At 35.1% G+C, this 17,728-nt stretch overlaps 1 protein-coding gene across 1 annotated transcript in view; it reads right to left on the bottom strand.

The window, feature by feature from the left end:
* The window catches only part of ABCB5 (ATP binding cassette subfamily B member 5), a 113,692-nt gene that overhangs the window by 68,955 nt on the left and 27,009 nt on the right, over nt 1-17,728 (bottom strand). The window contains 1 exon segment of the mRNA XM_024131521.1: nt 13,643-13,815. Coding sequence (XP_023987289.1) covers nt 13,643-13,815 — 173 coding nt within the window.

Here is a 17,728-nt window from a genome sequence, read left to right as displayed (position 1 = left end):
AAGGGGGGGGGAGGGATAAATTAGGAGTTTGGGATTAGCAGATACAAACTATTATATATAAAATAAATAAACAACCAGATCCTACTGTATAGCACAGGAAACAATATTCAATATCTTGTAATAAACTATAATGGAAAATAATCTGAAAAAGAATATATATATATATATATATATATATATACACACACACATATACATATATCTGAATCACTTTGCTGTACACCAGAAACTAACACAACATTGTAAATCAACTATACTTCAATTAAAAAAAGGGCATGGATTTGTGAAGAATATTGAGGTTCACATGTAGCAGAGTTGTTTGAAGAATGGAAGGTCATGGAGCTAGGAATAGAATTTAGGGCTAGTTAATGTAAAGCAATTCTAAAGAGTGTTTCTTCTGTATGGAACAGAATTTACGGGAAGTTTCTGAACAGGGGAATGGTGTATATAAATGAAATTTGTTCTTTACAAATTATCCATCACTCTGTATTTACATATGGTTTCAGGACTTTTAAGGTCTTTCTAAACCCTTAGATTCTATTTTTTCCATACAAGCTATTTTATCATGTTTTTGAGATTTAAGAGGTTACAAGATAATCAAGGTAAAAATGTTGATGCTGCGGTTTATTGCTTTTTTTTCTATTTTTACTCCTTAAGACAACTTAATTTATATATATATGATTAATTATTAACGACTGATGGCAAAAATAATTATTACTTTTGAAAATATCTTACATTTTAAAGAATGTTAGAGTTTAAAAGGTTCCATAACAGGTCTCTGTTTGGTTTTGCTCACACTGTCCCATGAGCTGATTTGGAAAGTATGCTTATTTTCCTCTAAGAGATAGAGAAACTGAGGCTCAGGAAGTTATGTAATGGATGTCAGTCCACATAGCAGGCAGGTGGTAATGCTGAAACGCACACTCAGGTCCTTTGAATGCTTTAAGTCCACAAACCCTGCTGCATCTCTGTGAGATGTCTTCCTGTTAATGTGACTAAAGCCCTTTGCATTGACTGCTTCTTATACACTGCAAGTTTTCTTTTCCTGTACCTTACACCAGCACTAAGTGTAGGCTTTTCATTCGGCCTACTCTTTTTGTACACTTCTGCAAAAGTTTTACACATGAACAAAGTAGAACTATTTAAACTCCTTGTGTTGAAATGCAGGTAATGATGAGAATTACTGATCCTTAATAGTGATCTTACAATACTGAGCATGCATACCAAAGAGCTATTTTCAATTCTATAATGTATACTTCATTTAAATAATATTTATAAACTCTACTCTCTAATAGTTTATACTGTATGATTTAAAAAATGGGTGATTTCTGAACTTTGTAAAATATAAGAAATAAATATATTGGGAAAGGAGAATACCAAGGCAGTGCCTCAAAAAATGAAGAGTCAATTGTATAAAATAAAAGACAGAATTTTCCTTTGAACCAAGATGGGGTATCAATGATAAGATTTATTCTCCCACCTGAAACCAAGAAAACAACTGGAAAAATGGTTTTCAAAACACTGAATATTTATTAGGCAATGAAGCACAGTGATCCCTTGAAACACAGAAGGTGAGTACTACAATTGCCCCAGCTATTTCCTTGAAAGAGTTTTCAGGGTGCAGTGTGTGGAGGAGGAATGCAAGTGGAGTTGGTTCACTTGCTGAGTTAAGGAGGTGGGGTTAAGGGTTTGGGAAGACCAAGACAGCAAGAGTTCACAGAGAAGAGTGCTATAGAGGGAAAAAATGCAGAGAGAACTTGGGAAATCTTTAGAGGATCCCTCTCAAGTATTCAATGGAGAACTGACTGTAGAAGAATGTGGAAACTACTCAAGGCTAGAGAAGGAGGCACCTGAAAGGATTAGAGGGTATCATACCTGTTCCAACCAGCATGAATGCGAAACTTTATAATTCACAGGGGCATTGGGTGAGTACTCAAAAGAGTCCTGCCTCCATAGTGGAGAATAATTTGCTTTAGACTAAAAATAGCTCTGGTATAGCCTAACAAAAATTAAAAGCAAAGAAAAAAATGTCAACTTGTTTCTAAGTAAAAGTTGCATCTCTCAGCAAAAGTCAAGAATATTTCTAAGAATATAAAAATAACCAGAACCCTACAAGGTAAAATTCACAATTTTTGACACCCAATAAAAAATGGCCAGGCATGCCAAAAAGCTAGAAAATACAACTAATAACAAGGAGAAAAATCAATTAATGGGGACTGCTCCAGAACTAACACAGATGTAAAATTTAGCAGACAAGGACATTAAAGAAATAAATAGCACTGGAAATGATAAATACATGGAAAATTATATAATTTTTTTCTTATTATTTAAATCTCTTTAAAAATAATTGATGATTTAAGCAAAAAAAAAAATAACAACAGTGAAAACAATGTAGCATTGGGTTTATAATACATGTATAAGTTTATAACACATGTATATTACTATTAGATAATTAGATAATTATAATAATAATAGCTTGAAGGCCAGAAATGGAGGAATGGAAGTATACTAATGTAAGGTTTTTTACTATATGAGAGGTGATGTAATATAATTTGAAGGTAGATGGTGATCAGTTAAAGGTATATACTATAAACCCTAAACCCATCACTGAAATAACAAAGAGTTATAGCTAATAAATTTACAAAAGAGATGAAAAGGAATCATAAAAAGTACTCAGGTAATCCAAGTGAAGGGAGAACATGAGGAAAACAGGAACAAGAGCAGAAAAATAGCAAAATGATCTATTTAAATTAATTCATATCAATAATCACATTAAATGTAAATGGTCTAAATACTCCAATTAAGTCAAGGATTGTCAGACTGAATACAAAGCCAAGAACCAACTGTATGCCACCTACAAGAAACACATTTTTAAAATAAAGACACAAATAGGTCTACATTAAAAGGATGGAAAAAGACATACCATGATAACTCTAAGTAAAAGAGAGCTGGGGTGGGCTATATGAGTATCAGAAAAAGAAGACTGAGGAGCAAAGGACATAACCAGAGTAGAGAAGTTTACTTCATAATGATAGAGGGATCAATTCATCAAGAGGACCTGGCAGTCCTGAATGTTTATGCCCATCATAACAGAGATCCCAAATACATGGCACCAAAACGGATACAACTGCAAGGACAAATCCAATCCACAATAATAGTTGGAGAATTCAATATCCCTCTCTCAATAATTTATAGAACAAGTACACAGAGAATCTATGAGGATAAGGAAGACTTGAATAACACTATTAACCAACTTCACATAATCGATATTCATAGAACACTTTGCCCAACAACAGCAAATGCACATTATTTCCAAGTCTACATAGAATATTTACCAAGATAGACCATATTCTGTGTCATAAAGAAAGTCTTAATAAATTTTTAAAAATTCAAGTCATACAAAGTATGTTCTCTGACCACAAAATCGTTAAATTAGAATTCAATATAGAAACATCTCTGGAAAATCCCCAAATGCTTGGAATCCAAATAACATTTCTCAAGTAAATGACCTCAGATTCAACCTAAGAAAACAAAGAGGGAAGAGCAAGTTAAACTTAAAGTAAGAAGAAGAAAGGAAATAATAAAGATCCAAGCAGAAATCAATAAAATATAAAGAAGGAAAATAAGCCATAGAGACATCAGTATAACAGAGAGTCTAAAGATAGACCCATACATATATGCACAAACTGATTTTCTACAAAGGTGTAAAGGCAGTTCCATGCAGAAAAACAGTCTTTTCAACAAATATTGCTGGAACAACTGCAATGTGCAAACAAAATAAAACAAAACAACAACGAAACAAACTTCTCACCATACAAAACACCATGAACAGAAATTAACTCAAAATTTATCATAAACCTAAATGTAAAACTAAAACTATAATACTTCTAGAACAAAGTGTAGGGGAAAATATTTGTGATCTTGGAGTTGGCAAAGATTTCTCAAGTAGAACACTAAAAGCTTGATTTATAAAAGAAAAAATGATAACTTGAACTTCTTCAAAATCAAAGACTTCTGTTCTTTGGAAGATCCTCATAAGAGGATGAAAAGACAAGTCCCAGATGAGAGAAATAGTTTCCAATCAGTTATCTGATAAAATCCTTATATCCAGAATGGAAAGAATATATAAAGAACTCTCAAAACTCAAAGACAAGAAAACAAATGACCAAAGAAAAAATGGTATGAGCATAACATGTGAACAGACACTTTAACGAAGAAGAGATATGGATGGTCAATAAGCACATAAAAATGCTCAACATCATTAGTCATCGGGATAACTCAGATTAAAAGAAAAATAAGACACCACTACACATTTCTAAAATCAAAATTCCTGGATATATCAAGTATTGACAAGTATGTGGAGTAGTTGGAATTCTCATATATTATAGGAACATAAAAGGAAAATAGTTTGGCACTTAATTAAAAAGTTAAACATACTCCTATCATAAGATTCATCCATTCAAATCCTAGGTATTTACCCAAGAGAAATAAAAGCTCAGGTCCACAGAAAGACTTACATGTGAATGTTCAGAGCAGCCTTACCTATAATATTTAAAACCTGCAAACAAACCAAATAACTCAAGTGGGCATCAATACCAATAGCTCAAACTGTGGTATATCCATATAATGGAATACCATTCACCAACAAAAAAGGAAGGAACTACTAATACATTCCACAACATGCGCGAGTCTCAAAACAATTATGCTTAGTGAAAGAAGCCAGACAGAACAGGATACATACCGTCTGATTCCATTTACATAAAGCTCTAGAAAATACACACTAGTCTATAGTGGCAGTAAACAAATCAGTGGTTGTTAAGATTCAGGGAAGAAGCGTTGGGAAGGTTGGGATGCAATGATTACAAAAAGCATGAAAAAATTTTGGGGAGTGATTGGTTGACAAGCTTGACTGTGGTGATGGCTTCACAGGTATACATATATGCCCAAACTTTTCCAGTTGTGTACTTTAGTATGTGCAGTTTATTGTAAGTCTATCAAACCTCAAAAAAACTGTTAAGAAAAAGAAAGTCAAACAGAAGAAACATCGGTATACAGCACCCCAGCTGGCCATTCTTGAATTTCTGCAAGAATCCCCAATGAGACTGAGACATTTTAATGAATGCTATGTAAACATAATGAAAAAGCGGATTGAGGAGCAACTAACTGCATTGTAGGTAGGAAGATTTCTTCTTCTTAACTTCAGCAAGGTCTGATAATGGACATATGTGAGTTTCTATAGATGATATTTATGTGTAACATACTCTGCCGTAGAAGAGAGGTCTAAGTACTGCAATGCTTAGTGCTTCCTTTATTTTTCATATTGCCAAATACATAGACATTTTATTAAACTGATGAGTGGATAATAGTTGGGGAATGAGTTTTTATTCTTTGCTTTTTGTTTTCCTCAGTCTCTTATTTACTTTTATGTGGTAATTCTAAGCCTTGCTTATATAGAAACATTCTTATGAATGGTATGAAAAATTAGTAAAAAATGTAATTAGCTTTTTCGTTTTAGTTTTTTTAAATAAAATTTTTATTTTAGAATAATTTTAGACTTATAAAAAATTTGCAGAGGTAGTACAATATCCATGTACCCTGCACATAGTATACTCCAGTGTCAACATCTGAGATTTCTATAGTGCTTTTGTCACAACTAACAAAATAATATAAAACTAATTATTAACTAGACTCCAAACTTTATTCAGATATCCTTAATTTTAATCTATTATCCTTTTTCTGTTCCAGGATCCTCTCCAGAATATCACATTGCATTTAGTCATCATGTCTCCTTAAGCTCCTCTTGGCTGGGACAATTTTTCAGATAGTTCTTATTTTTGAGGTACTTGACAGTTTTGAGGAATACCTGTCACATACTTGATAGAAGGTCCCTCAGTTTGGGTTTGTCTGATGTGCCTACTTTTTAGGGGTAAGACATTCAGCCTATACTGATTCCCGTTCCCTCATTCAAATTTGAAGTTTGAATTCTGTTTTGGGTCTTGGAGACCCTAGGACTTAATTACAGTGACTTAAAAGAGAATGTTAAGAACACTGTTGTTGAGTGGGAATGCATTAGAAGAACTATCACTGCAAAAGTGAAAACACCCAGACACCCAGGCTCCTGGCCCATATCTCTCCCATTGATTCAATTACATTTCCTTGAGGTTACAAATATTATTTCCTAAAAGCAAACAGAGCTCAAACCTTATTGATGAAGCTATGTTACCAATTAGCTCAATGGTTTTCACAGTACTAGCAAACATTTCTTAAAACAAAGTAATATATATGAAGTTTAATTTAAAAATATAAAAGGGCACATATAACACATCATACTTAAAGGAGAATGTGGGGAGAGAGAATGCTGTAAAATCAAACAATTAGGAGATTGCAACTAGAAAAGGTCGAGAATGGTGTGCAGCCTCTTGTGACAGAATCAGAATCACAAGGTTTCCTGGTGCAGGTTTTTACTATTCTAGCTCTCCTCATCTTCAAAGAGGGGCTCACAGGCATTTTTATACACATATATTCTCATATTTCTTCACTTATTAGGCATTACACATAGTGCAGGTTTACTTATTTTGCGAAAGTTCATACTGTTATCTGACACCTGAAAACTGACAATAAGTGATGACCATTTCTACATTTGTGCCTTAGTGTGCATTGATGTTCCCCAGACAGGAATGGCCTGAGCTTACCCAGTTGTATCATCTTTATGCTGCCAGGCTCCTGGTCTAAACTACAAACATTTGAATAAAGTCTATATTATGTTACAATTTAATTTGTTATATCATGAATTAGTGTCTGAGTATATGAAATAAATTACAGAAACACCTAATACTTTAAAAGGGAAAAACTGCTCCAAAGGCCTATCAAATGAGCCTACAAATACCATACACACTTAAGGTACTATAAAGTACACTACAAGACTACAACTTCACTACATCTTATGTGGGACCTAAAACTGATATACTAGCCATAGGGGAAAAAAAAAATTTCCAAACTAATCATTTCAGACTTAAAACAGAGAAGAGATTTTGGAAGCCAAGGCCTCTTAGAAAACTGATCAAAGAAATTAGAGCATATGCTTTGTCTTTTAGCAAGAATTACTGTAAAGATAAGGAAGGTAGTGCAATCCATTCCACTGTTTCCCTCAGATGCCTAGGTGTGATAGATTTTCAATATGTCTTTGTTGCTATTATTTCTTCTAGAAAGTACCTATTTGAAAGGATTTCCTAGCATCTCCTCTCCTCCTTCACAGTTTATACAAAGCTAAAAGCCAAACAATTAGTTATATGACCAACGAAAAGTCAACAGGAAGATCTCTACTTGACACTGCTGGCATTTTCAGATTACTTCACAATTCCATGCACAACCATAAATCATCAGGTAATTAGCTTGGATTTTGAAATAGAGGGTGCTTTAAAACATTCCTCCCAGAATTGCTAGGGCAGAGATAAGGGCCTGAGGACACCAGCTAGCTTTTCACCATTGGTGGCCATGGGCCTTGAATAAGGATGGGCAAAGAAAGGAGAAAAGAAAGGAGAACAATGCAAAGCTGTGAGCGTTTGAGAGGGCCTGCATTTGACTGCTGGGTCAGTTAACAGGGGTAATATACTCTCTGGAGAAGCCTGGAAACACAGAGTTCTAGTGTCTCACAGAAAGTATGAGGTGGGAAACCTGTGGGACCACAAGTTCCCACTCACTGCCTCCTGGAAGTTTGCCTCAGGTGGACTTGGGGCCCACTGATAACATTTGCTCCATGATGCAGTCCTATGGTCTTCAAACTCTTTTTTTTAAGATGAAAAATCCTTTCATCAAATGAAAGCACATGTGGAAGCTTGATATATGTAAATAAACCATACAAGTTAATGAGTAACTCCTCTATATGAATTGTCGATGGCGGGGGTGGGGGGAGGTGCAGCCCTGCCTGCTCATCTACCTCACCTCCCCACCTTCTTTCATACCTCAAGAGGCTCCTGGAAAACCCTAGTACCCAATACTTCAAAAATACAGTCTGACAAACCTCTCACTACTCTTTAACAAATTTCCACATCTTTTAGCTACCAAATTTTAACCGATCATCTGCTATAAGAAAGTCTCTATGGTAGTTATATGGGACATACAGGAATTTTGGTGTCTTAACTACATCATTATGATGTTGAAAGCCAATTGGCTTGGCATTCTTCTGGGTCAATATTGGTACCATAGCTGAACAATATGGAATTACTGTCACATCACTATGCCTGTCTGAGAATGCTTTCTCTTTTGTAAAACGTGGTGACAAAAAGAAAAATTTCAGGCATTTAGAAGCTATATTTAATAAGGGACTCACTTCCTCACCGATCTCTTCCTTTCAACTTGCATGTGAATATGTATGCATGCTTAGGTTAAGACCCTTTAGAAAAGAAAACACATTCAAAATCTAAACTCTTTGCTGAGTTGACGCCATGTGTACTACCTAATTAGGAACTTGGAATAGTACACTATAGAGCAATGTTTTCTTTTTATAGCCTGGAATCTCTTCATTCTCACTTCTAAATAACTTAGCAAACAACTGAAGATAATAAAATTATTTATAGTCACTTAATACCATTTTCCTTCACTTAACTTTATTAACAAGCTACTATTTGTGGAGAAATTTACAACAAAAAGTAAACGATGAAGTAAACAGTGAATAAGAAAGCACTAAAATAATTAGCTCATCTTTCTTCTAGGAGGTAATACTGTCTTACCAAGCTCAGAGTGCTGACCAATAAACAATACATTAAAGATGTCTTATTTGGTAAGAGTTAGGAAAATCAATATTTTATATAGGAGTTTTCCTTATTTGTGGGGGAGGACAAAGCTTAGGAATAATTTAAATTCACAGAAATCACTAAGATAAGTATCCATATCATGGGAAAATACCTTGCTGTATATTTTTTAGTTTTTTTCTATGTTTTTTAAAGACTTTGAAATGTCCTGCTAAGTAATAATGATTTAAATTCATTTGTGGAAGAAAAATTTCCTAGCTATATATACAATAGGGTCAAAATAAGCAGCTTAAGGGGACAAAAACAAGTCTATTACAGTCCTACACAGCAGCTTCAATTTGGGGTACAGTTTGAGTTTCTTTTCTAAGAAGGCAGTGTGGTTTTGTATAGAAAATAGTTTTTTTTTAAACGCTGGTAAAGTATAGATAACATGAAATTTACCATTCTAACCATTAAAACTATTTTTTATTGACATATACCTGACTTACAATATTATATTAGTTTCAGTTGTATAACATAGTGATTCAATATTTTTATAGATTATACTCTATATAAAGTTATTATAAAATATTGGCTATATTTGCTGTGCTGTCATTCTAACCATTTTTAAGGGTAGGGTCCTGCTGGATCTGAGAGGTCAATTCCTTCTGTGTCACTATCCTTTTATGCTCAGGCTTAGATCTTTCTTTTTTTGTGTGGTAAAATAACATAATATAAAATTTTAAAGCAATTTTAACATTTTTAAGTGTACTTTAGTGGTTTCAAGTATATTCACATTGTCGTGTAACCATCACCACTCTCTATCTCCAGAACTTTTTCTTCATCCTATACTGAAACTCTGTACCCTTTAAACCATAACTCCTGATTCTCCCTTTCCTTAGCCCCTGGTAACCTCTATTCTACTTTCTGTCTATGAATTTTACTATTCTAGGTATCTCATATAAGTGTAATCATACAATATTTGTCTTTTTGTGTCTGTCTTATTTCAGTTAGCATATGTCTTCTAGGGTCATCCATGTTGTAGCATGCATCAGAACTTCCTTCCGTTTTAAGACTGAGTACTATTCCATTGTATGTACATACCACATTTTGTTCATCCATTCATCTGTCAATGGACATTTGCATTGTTTCTACCTTTCAGCTATTGTGAATGATGCTACTGTGAACATTGGTATACACATATCTGTTTGAGTCCCTCCTTTCAATTTTTTTGGTTACATGTCCAGAAGTGGAGTTGCTGGATCATATAAGTAAGTCTATAAGAGGCTAGTTTAAGAGCGATCTGGTTTCAAATTTGGCTTCAAACCCTAGCAGGTGTATAATCTTGAGGCAATATACCATGGTGGTTATATGAATGAACTAGAGGGCTGATTGTCTGGGTCCAGGTTCGGACTTCATTGCTTCCTAGCTACTACTCAATCTCCCTGTGCTTCAGTTTGCACATCTGTAAAATAGGAGAATAAATGTACGAATCGCATTGGGTTCTTGTAAGAATTAGTTATTATTGTTCATTTGTTCCTTATTACACCTAAAATAATGACTTATGAATGGCTTCAGGGGGTCTATGAACACCTCAATATTATATATAAATCTTTCTGTACAAGTGCACTTTTAGATTTTTCAGAAGAGTTACAGTGGTTTATTTTTCCCTTTCTTAGTCAGATTCTCAATGGGACTCTGATCTGTCAAAGGGGGAGAAGCACTATCCTAAAAGAAGTTAGTGGCCTATAATTTAACACCAAGCCTTATAAATGTGAACTTGATTAAGCAAGCTTGTAAAATGTCCCATGATGCTTTTGGGATGAGGTATTCTCTGCGTTTCCCTTGTTCTCCTGGCTGAATTCCAGCCAAGGAAATCCCCTTGCAGCAATCCCCTTTCTGTTCCCAACTATTATAGTATTGCTACAAATGGTTAGAAAAGAAAAAAAAAAAAGGAAAAGAAAAAATCTAAAAAATTCCCAATTCCATATATAAAGAGAAAGTAAGATATCTGACAGACACACCAAAACATGTGTGAGTGCGTGTGTGTGTATGTGTAATAATTAACCTAACTTCAGCTTTGAATAACCACTTCTTGGGCTTAATATAATAAGGTAACCCACAGCTTAATGTAATATACCAGTTTACTTATTAATTCTCCAAGTAGTATAAACATAATGTAAGGCGCCTCAGAGGAAGACAAACAATGCATCACATGAGATAACAAAATAAACAAATACATATATAGTATGTTAGCTGATGATAAGTGTTATGGTATGTTTAAGGGGCAACCAATGTGGGGTAGAGTGGTAGGGTGTCAGGTTCCAGAAGGAGCTTGGTGCCCAACTCCATAGAACCTTGTAGCTACTGTAAGGCATTTGGTTTTTACTTAGAGTAAGAAGTGAGATAAGGAGCCATTGAAGGATTTGAAGCTGAAGCACGACATGATCAAATTTACATTTTAATAATGTCGTCTGACTGCTGTGTTGAGAACAGATTGAAGTGGGCATGAGAGACAGCTATTGCAATAATCCAAGTGAGAACAAGAGATATTTCCCTCATGCCCCTTTTCAATCAAAACCCACCCCCTGCCCCAGTAAGCTATTGATCTGATTTTTTTTATCACTATAGATTAGTTCTACTAGTTCTAGAGTTTCATATAAAAGGAAGACAATGAGGTAATGGAGAGGAGGGGCTGGGAGGATATCTGAAGGCTGGCTGTGGAGGGAGGTGGATGCAGCATTCACCAGTATGAAATAATATATTTTATTGTTCCCTCTTTGTTGGTTAGTGGTTTACATGGTATTTTGAGCTATTAAAAAATCTGTTAACTGCTGTGGGTTAGGCCATGTCATGCCACAGGGTCTGAGAGGTCTTAGACAGATGAGCAGAAACAAGGCCTGTTGAATGCCCTACCCTCCTTCGGTAGGGACCTCTTTAAAGACTTGGTTCTGCAACCACCATCTGTGTAGTGGGTGTACAGGACTCTCATGGCACTAGGGTGTTCATTTCCTTGCCTGTATTTTAACTCTCCTCTTCACCACAAGTCAATGATATACTGAAGCATATGTATTTCATGAGTTTACTACACTACCTGTCACCTCATTTGCTACTATTTACCCTCACTCCATAAAACATCAGCAAAGTCTATTTAAAGCAGTTTCATACCCATACATCTCTACAATGTTGATTTAATTACCCCCTTTAAAAACTGGAAAACAATAACATAATTGAATTTTAAAAATATATACTTGGAATAATAGTTTACAAACATTTTGTATTCTTCTCTTTTCACTTATGATATAGATTTCATTTCAACCAGTAGGAAAAAAATATTTATTAGTTTATCAAGTCACTAAGCAACTGTTTATTTTAAAAGTCTGAACACGTTTTGATTGCCTGAAGTGATTAACATATTGGATGAAAAGACAATGGGTACAACATTTAACCTCTAAACAACTTCACAGCCTATTACAGTATTTTTTAAAAATCTTATATATGTATATCAATTATATCTCAATAAAACTAGAAAGACTGTAAATTGAGATGGTTAAGTGTAATCATTTTTCAGTACATTCAAGCCCTAAGTAACTAAACATCACTGTTAATAAACACAATTTGAGTGTATTCTATAAAAAGAGCCCTGTCCTAGTTACTAAGTATAAAAAAAATGAATAAAGTATGAGACATGCTTTTGAGGGAATCATCGTTTCTTCTTCACCAAAATGAACCAAATTGGCAAAGTGTCCACAATGAACATGGATTTTCATATCACTTGCTTATTTTATGAAAATAAGAAATATCATGAGCAACATGTGGCACTCTCATCATGTGAGATGGAAACAACGGTAAAAAGTTATAAAATCTGATCCGCAAGTTGATAATAGTAACTAATAGATTTTTCAATAAGCAGTGGGCACTCTGGCTGCCAGTATCCATTTCTGGTCACACAAAATCAGTGTTTAAAAAGAAAATCCTGGGGCTTCCCTGGTGGCGCAGTGGTTGAGAGTCCGCCTGACAATGCAGGGGACGCGGGTTTGTGCCCCGGTCCGGGAAGATCCCACATGCCGCGGAGCGGCTGGGCCCGTGAGCCACGGCCGCTGAGCCTGCGCATCCGGAGCCTGTGCCCCGCAACGGGACAGGCCACAACAGTGAGAGGCCCGCGTACCGCAGAAAAAAAAAAAAAAAGCCTGTAATTTTCTTAGAGAGAAAAACACAACCCATTTTCAGACAAGCACAAAGTAAAAAGTTCCATTAAGCCTTCTGAAGAGTTTGAACGTTATGATTTGAAAGAGTGTTCGGCCACTGAAAAAAGTATTCTGTGGCTTTTCATATCACCACAACTAACTACCCTCCCTGATGCAGTGCAGTATGGTAAAGGGCCAATTCTGCATTGTGGCCACGAAGCATGTGCAATGAGCAATGAGCTTGCAATGAGCAGGAAGACAGTGTGAGGGCCCCAGCGCTGTTGAAGGAGGATGGTTCAAGGTCAAGGCAAACCACACTGTATGCTTCTCCACTTGAAGTGAAATTAAGTTAAAATGAGTACTCTGGGGTTGTCAAAGAGGAGAAAATGGCCAGAGAAGAAAATCCCATGGGTGTATATGCAAGAGAGAAAGGGTGGATGCTATTATAATTGTAATAGTGGTAGGGGTGTGGAATTACTCTGGGAAGGTGGAAAGTGCAGACCTGTTGGAACGGAGGTATATATGGGATGCTTGCTTGGGTATGAGCCTCATATATATTTTTAACACTAAGTATGGCATCTTCTTCTTTCCTCCAAATCACTGCATCCATACCTTAAGGAGGGCTCTGAAATTAATAAATAATCCACTACGGAGCCATACTTTCTTGTATTTAAAAATAATGCTGAACCAGGAATATGAAAATAATAAATGAATCTTCTCACTTACCTTCTCCAGTGCAGCTTGAACCACTGATTCGCTTTCTGTATCTAGGGAAGAAGTAGCCTCATCTAAGATCAGAATCTTCAGGTTTTGAACTAAAGCTCAAGCAATCACGATTCTCTGTTTCTGTCCTCCACTCATCTGAGCTCCTTTTTCCCCTACCAAGGTATTAAGATTCCAATGAAAAATAGGAAAGAAAACAGAAACAGAAGGCAGCATGGTCAGATGATTAGAACAGGAAATGGCAATCACAGTTGTGTTTTAATGCCAGCTTAATCTCTACTTCAGCCTGGCTGGTATTGACTTATGATTTGTTCTTTGTAAAAACAAACAACTATTTTAAAAGAGTGTAGTGAAGAGAAGCCCTAAGAAAAATTTGACTAGGAATAAAAGACATGAGAACATAGGATAATCAAGGATTTTAAGGAAGATTAATAATAATCTGAACCGATTTTCAAAGTTTTAAAGACATTTTTAGAATGCACTGGTATCTTCAAAAGAAACACTATCTGGACTCTGTTGAATTGATCTATTTGTTTTTCTTTCACCAATACTGTACTGCCTTGATTACTGTAGCTTTACAATAAATCTTGGAAAGTTGGAGAGTGTAGTCTTTTAACTTTGTTCTTCTTCAACATCGTGTTGGCAATTCTTGGTCTTTTGCCTCTCCACATAAACTTTAGAATCAGTTTGTTGATATCCACAAAATAACTTGCTGGGATTTTGAGATTGCATAGAATCTATAGATCAAGTTGGAAGAACTGACATCTTGACAATATTGAGTCTTCCTTTCCATGAATATGGACTATCTCTCCATTTATTTAATTCTTTGATTTTATTTGTCAGAGTTTTGTAGTTTTCTTTATATAAATCTTGTACGTATCTTGTTAGATTTATACTTAAGTATTTCATTTGTTGGAGTCCTAATATAAATGGTATTGTGTTTTTAATGTCCAATTCTACTTGTTCATTGTTGGTATATAGAAAAGTGACTTTTGTATATTAATCTTGTATCCTGCAGCCTTGATATAATTGCACTGTGTACTTTTTTGGTCTGTTTTCTTTTATCTAGCATAATATTTTTGAGATTCATCCATGTTGTGTGTATCAGTAATTCACTCCTATTTATTCACAATGTGCATCTATCTTGGGTTGCCAGATTTAGAAAAAACAAAAACACACCAAGAATCATGGAGCTCAGTTAATTTTGATTTTCAGGTAACAATGGAATACTTTTTTAGTATATTTCATACAATACTTGGGATATACTCATACTAAAAATTATTGTTTATCTGAGATTCAAATTTTACTGAAAATTCTGTATTTCATCTGGCAACCCTATATAAATAACAATTTGTTTATACATTCAGCTGCTGATGAACATTTGGGCTATTTCCACTTTTTGAATATTATGAATAAAGCTGTTAGAACATTCATGTACATGATATTCTTGTAGTCATATTTTCATTTCTTTTGGAAAAATATGTAGGAATAGAATGCTGAGTCATAAGTGTTATGTTTAACATTATAGTAAACTGTCAAATTTCTTTCTAAAATGATTGTACCAATTTCACTTTATTCAGAATGAAAGAGAGATCTAATTGCTTTATATCCTAACCAGAAGTTATAATTGTTATTCCTTTTAATTCTGGCCATTCTATTGAATGTGAAATGGTATCTCATTGTGGTTTTACTTAGGATTTCCCTGGTGACTAATAATGTTGAATATTTTTCATGTACATTTTCTCATTTGATTATTTTTTGGTGAAATGTCTGCTCAAGTTTTTGTCCAGTTTTTATTTTATTTTATTTTTTGGTCTAATTACCATTTTGCAAAGTTCTTTATATATTCTGGGTGCACATCCTTTGTCAGGTCTGTGTATTGAATATTTTCTTTCACTCTGTGTCTTGCCTTTTTATTTTCTAAATGGTGTCTTTTAAAAGGTTTTAATTTCAATAAAGCCCAGTTTATAATTTTTTAAAATAATAAGTGCTTTTCCCAGAAATTTTTGCCTACCTTAAGGTCACAAAGATTTTCTCCTAAGTTTTTATTTCTGAAGTTTTATGGCTTAAGTTTTTACATTTGGTCTAAGATTCATGGCAAATTATACGTGTATATAGTATGAGGTAAGAGACACATTTCTTTTTTTTTTTCCCATATGGATATCCAATTTTTCCAACACCATTTGTTGAAAAGACTTTCCTTTCTCCCATTGAATTACATTGACCTTGTCAAAAATCAATTGACTAGGTATGTGTGGGTCTATTTCTAGACTCTCCATTGTGTTCCACTGACCTACAAGTCCATTGTTATATCATTACCACTGTCTTAATTGCTGTCTTAAAATTAGCTATTGTAGGTCTTCAAGATTTGTTGTTCTTTTATCAAAATTCTTTTGGCTATTTTTGGTCCTTTAAATTTCCAAATAAATTTTGTAATCAGCATGTTGATTTCTGCACATGAAAAAAGACTGCTGGGATTTTGATTGAAATAGCATTAAATTTATAGATCGATTTGGGGAGAATCCATACCTTTAAAAATATTCAATCTCTAAATCAAGGAATAAGGTACATCCTATTTATTTAGGTATTCTTTATTTTTTTATTTTTTTTAACATCTTTATTGGAGTATAATTGCTTTACAACGGTGTGTTAGTTTCTGCTTTATAACAAACTGAATCAGTTATACATATACATATGTTCCCATATATCTTCCCTCTTGGGACTCCCTCCTTCCCGCCCTCCCTATCTCACTACTCTAGGTGGTCACAAAGCACCCAGCTGATCTCCCTGTGCTATGTGGCTGCTTCCCACTAGCTATCTATTTTACATTTGGTAGTGTATATATGTCCATGCCACTCTCTCACTTTGTCACAGCTTACCCTTCCCCCTCCCCACATCCTCAAGTCCATTCTCTAGTAGGTCTGTGTCTTTATTCTCCTCTTGCCCCTAGTTCCTTCAGGACCTTTTTTTTTTCTTTTTAGATTTCATATATATGTGTTAGCATACAGTATTTGTTTTTCTCTTTCTGACTTACTTCACTCTGTATGACAGACTCTAGGTCCATCCACCTCACTACAAATAACTCAATTTCGTTTCTTTTTATGGCTGAGTAATATTCCATTGTATATATGTGCCACATCTTCTTTATCCATTCATCTGTTGATGGATACTTAGGTTGCTTCCATGTCCTGGCGACTGTAAGTAGATCTGCAATGAACATTTTGGTGCATGTCTCTTTTTTTTTTTTTTTTTTTTTTTTGCGGTACGCGGGCCTCTGTCACCGTTGTGGCCTCTCCCGTTGCGGAGCACAGGCTCTGGACGCGCAGGCTCAGCGGCCATGGCTCACGGGCCCAGCTGCTCCGCGGCATGTGGGATCCTCCCAGACCGGGGCACGAACCCGTGTCTCCTGCATCGGCAGGCGGACTCTCAACCACTGTGCCACCAGGGAAGCCCGCATGTCTCTTTTTGAATTATGGCTTTCTCAGGGTATATGCCCAGTAGTGGGATTGCTGGGTCATATGGTAGTTTTTTAAGGAACATCCATACTGTTCTCCATAGTGGCTGTATCAATTTACATTCCCACCAACAGTGCAAGAGTGTTCCTTTTTCTCCACACCCTCTCCAGCATTTATTATTTGTAGATTTTTCTCCCTTTTCTTCCTTCTCCCTTTTTTTCTTGATGAGTCTGGCTAATGGTTTATCAACTTTGTTTACCTTCTCAGAGAACCAGCTTTTAGTTTTATTGATCTTTGCTATTGTTTCCTTCATTTCTTTTTCATTCATTTCTGACCTGATCTTTATGATTTCTTTCCTTCTCTTAACTTTGAGGGTTTTTTGTTCTTCTTTCTCTAATTGCTTGAGGTGTAAGGTTAGTTTGTGTATTTGAGATGTTTCTTGTTTCTTGAGGTAGGATTGTATTGCTATAAACTTCCCTCTTAGAACTACTCTTGCTGCATCCCATAGGTTTTGGGTCATCGTGTTTTCATTGTCATTTGTTTCTAGGTATTTTTTGATTTCCTCTTTGATTTCTTCAGTGATCTCTTGTTTATTAAGTAGTGTATTGTTTAGCCTCCGTGTGTTTGTATTTTT

Source organism: Physeter macrocephalus, chromosome 5 (genome assembly GCF_002837175.3).
Source record: "Physeter macrocephalus isolate SW-GA chromosome 5, ASM283717v5, whole genome shotgun sequence".
NCBI lineage: Eukaryota > Metazoa > Chordata > Mammalia > Artiodactyla > Physeteridae > Physeter > Physeter macrocephalus.
This window is presented reverse-complemented; position numbering and strand designations above follow the sequence as displayed.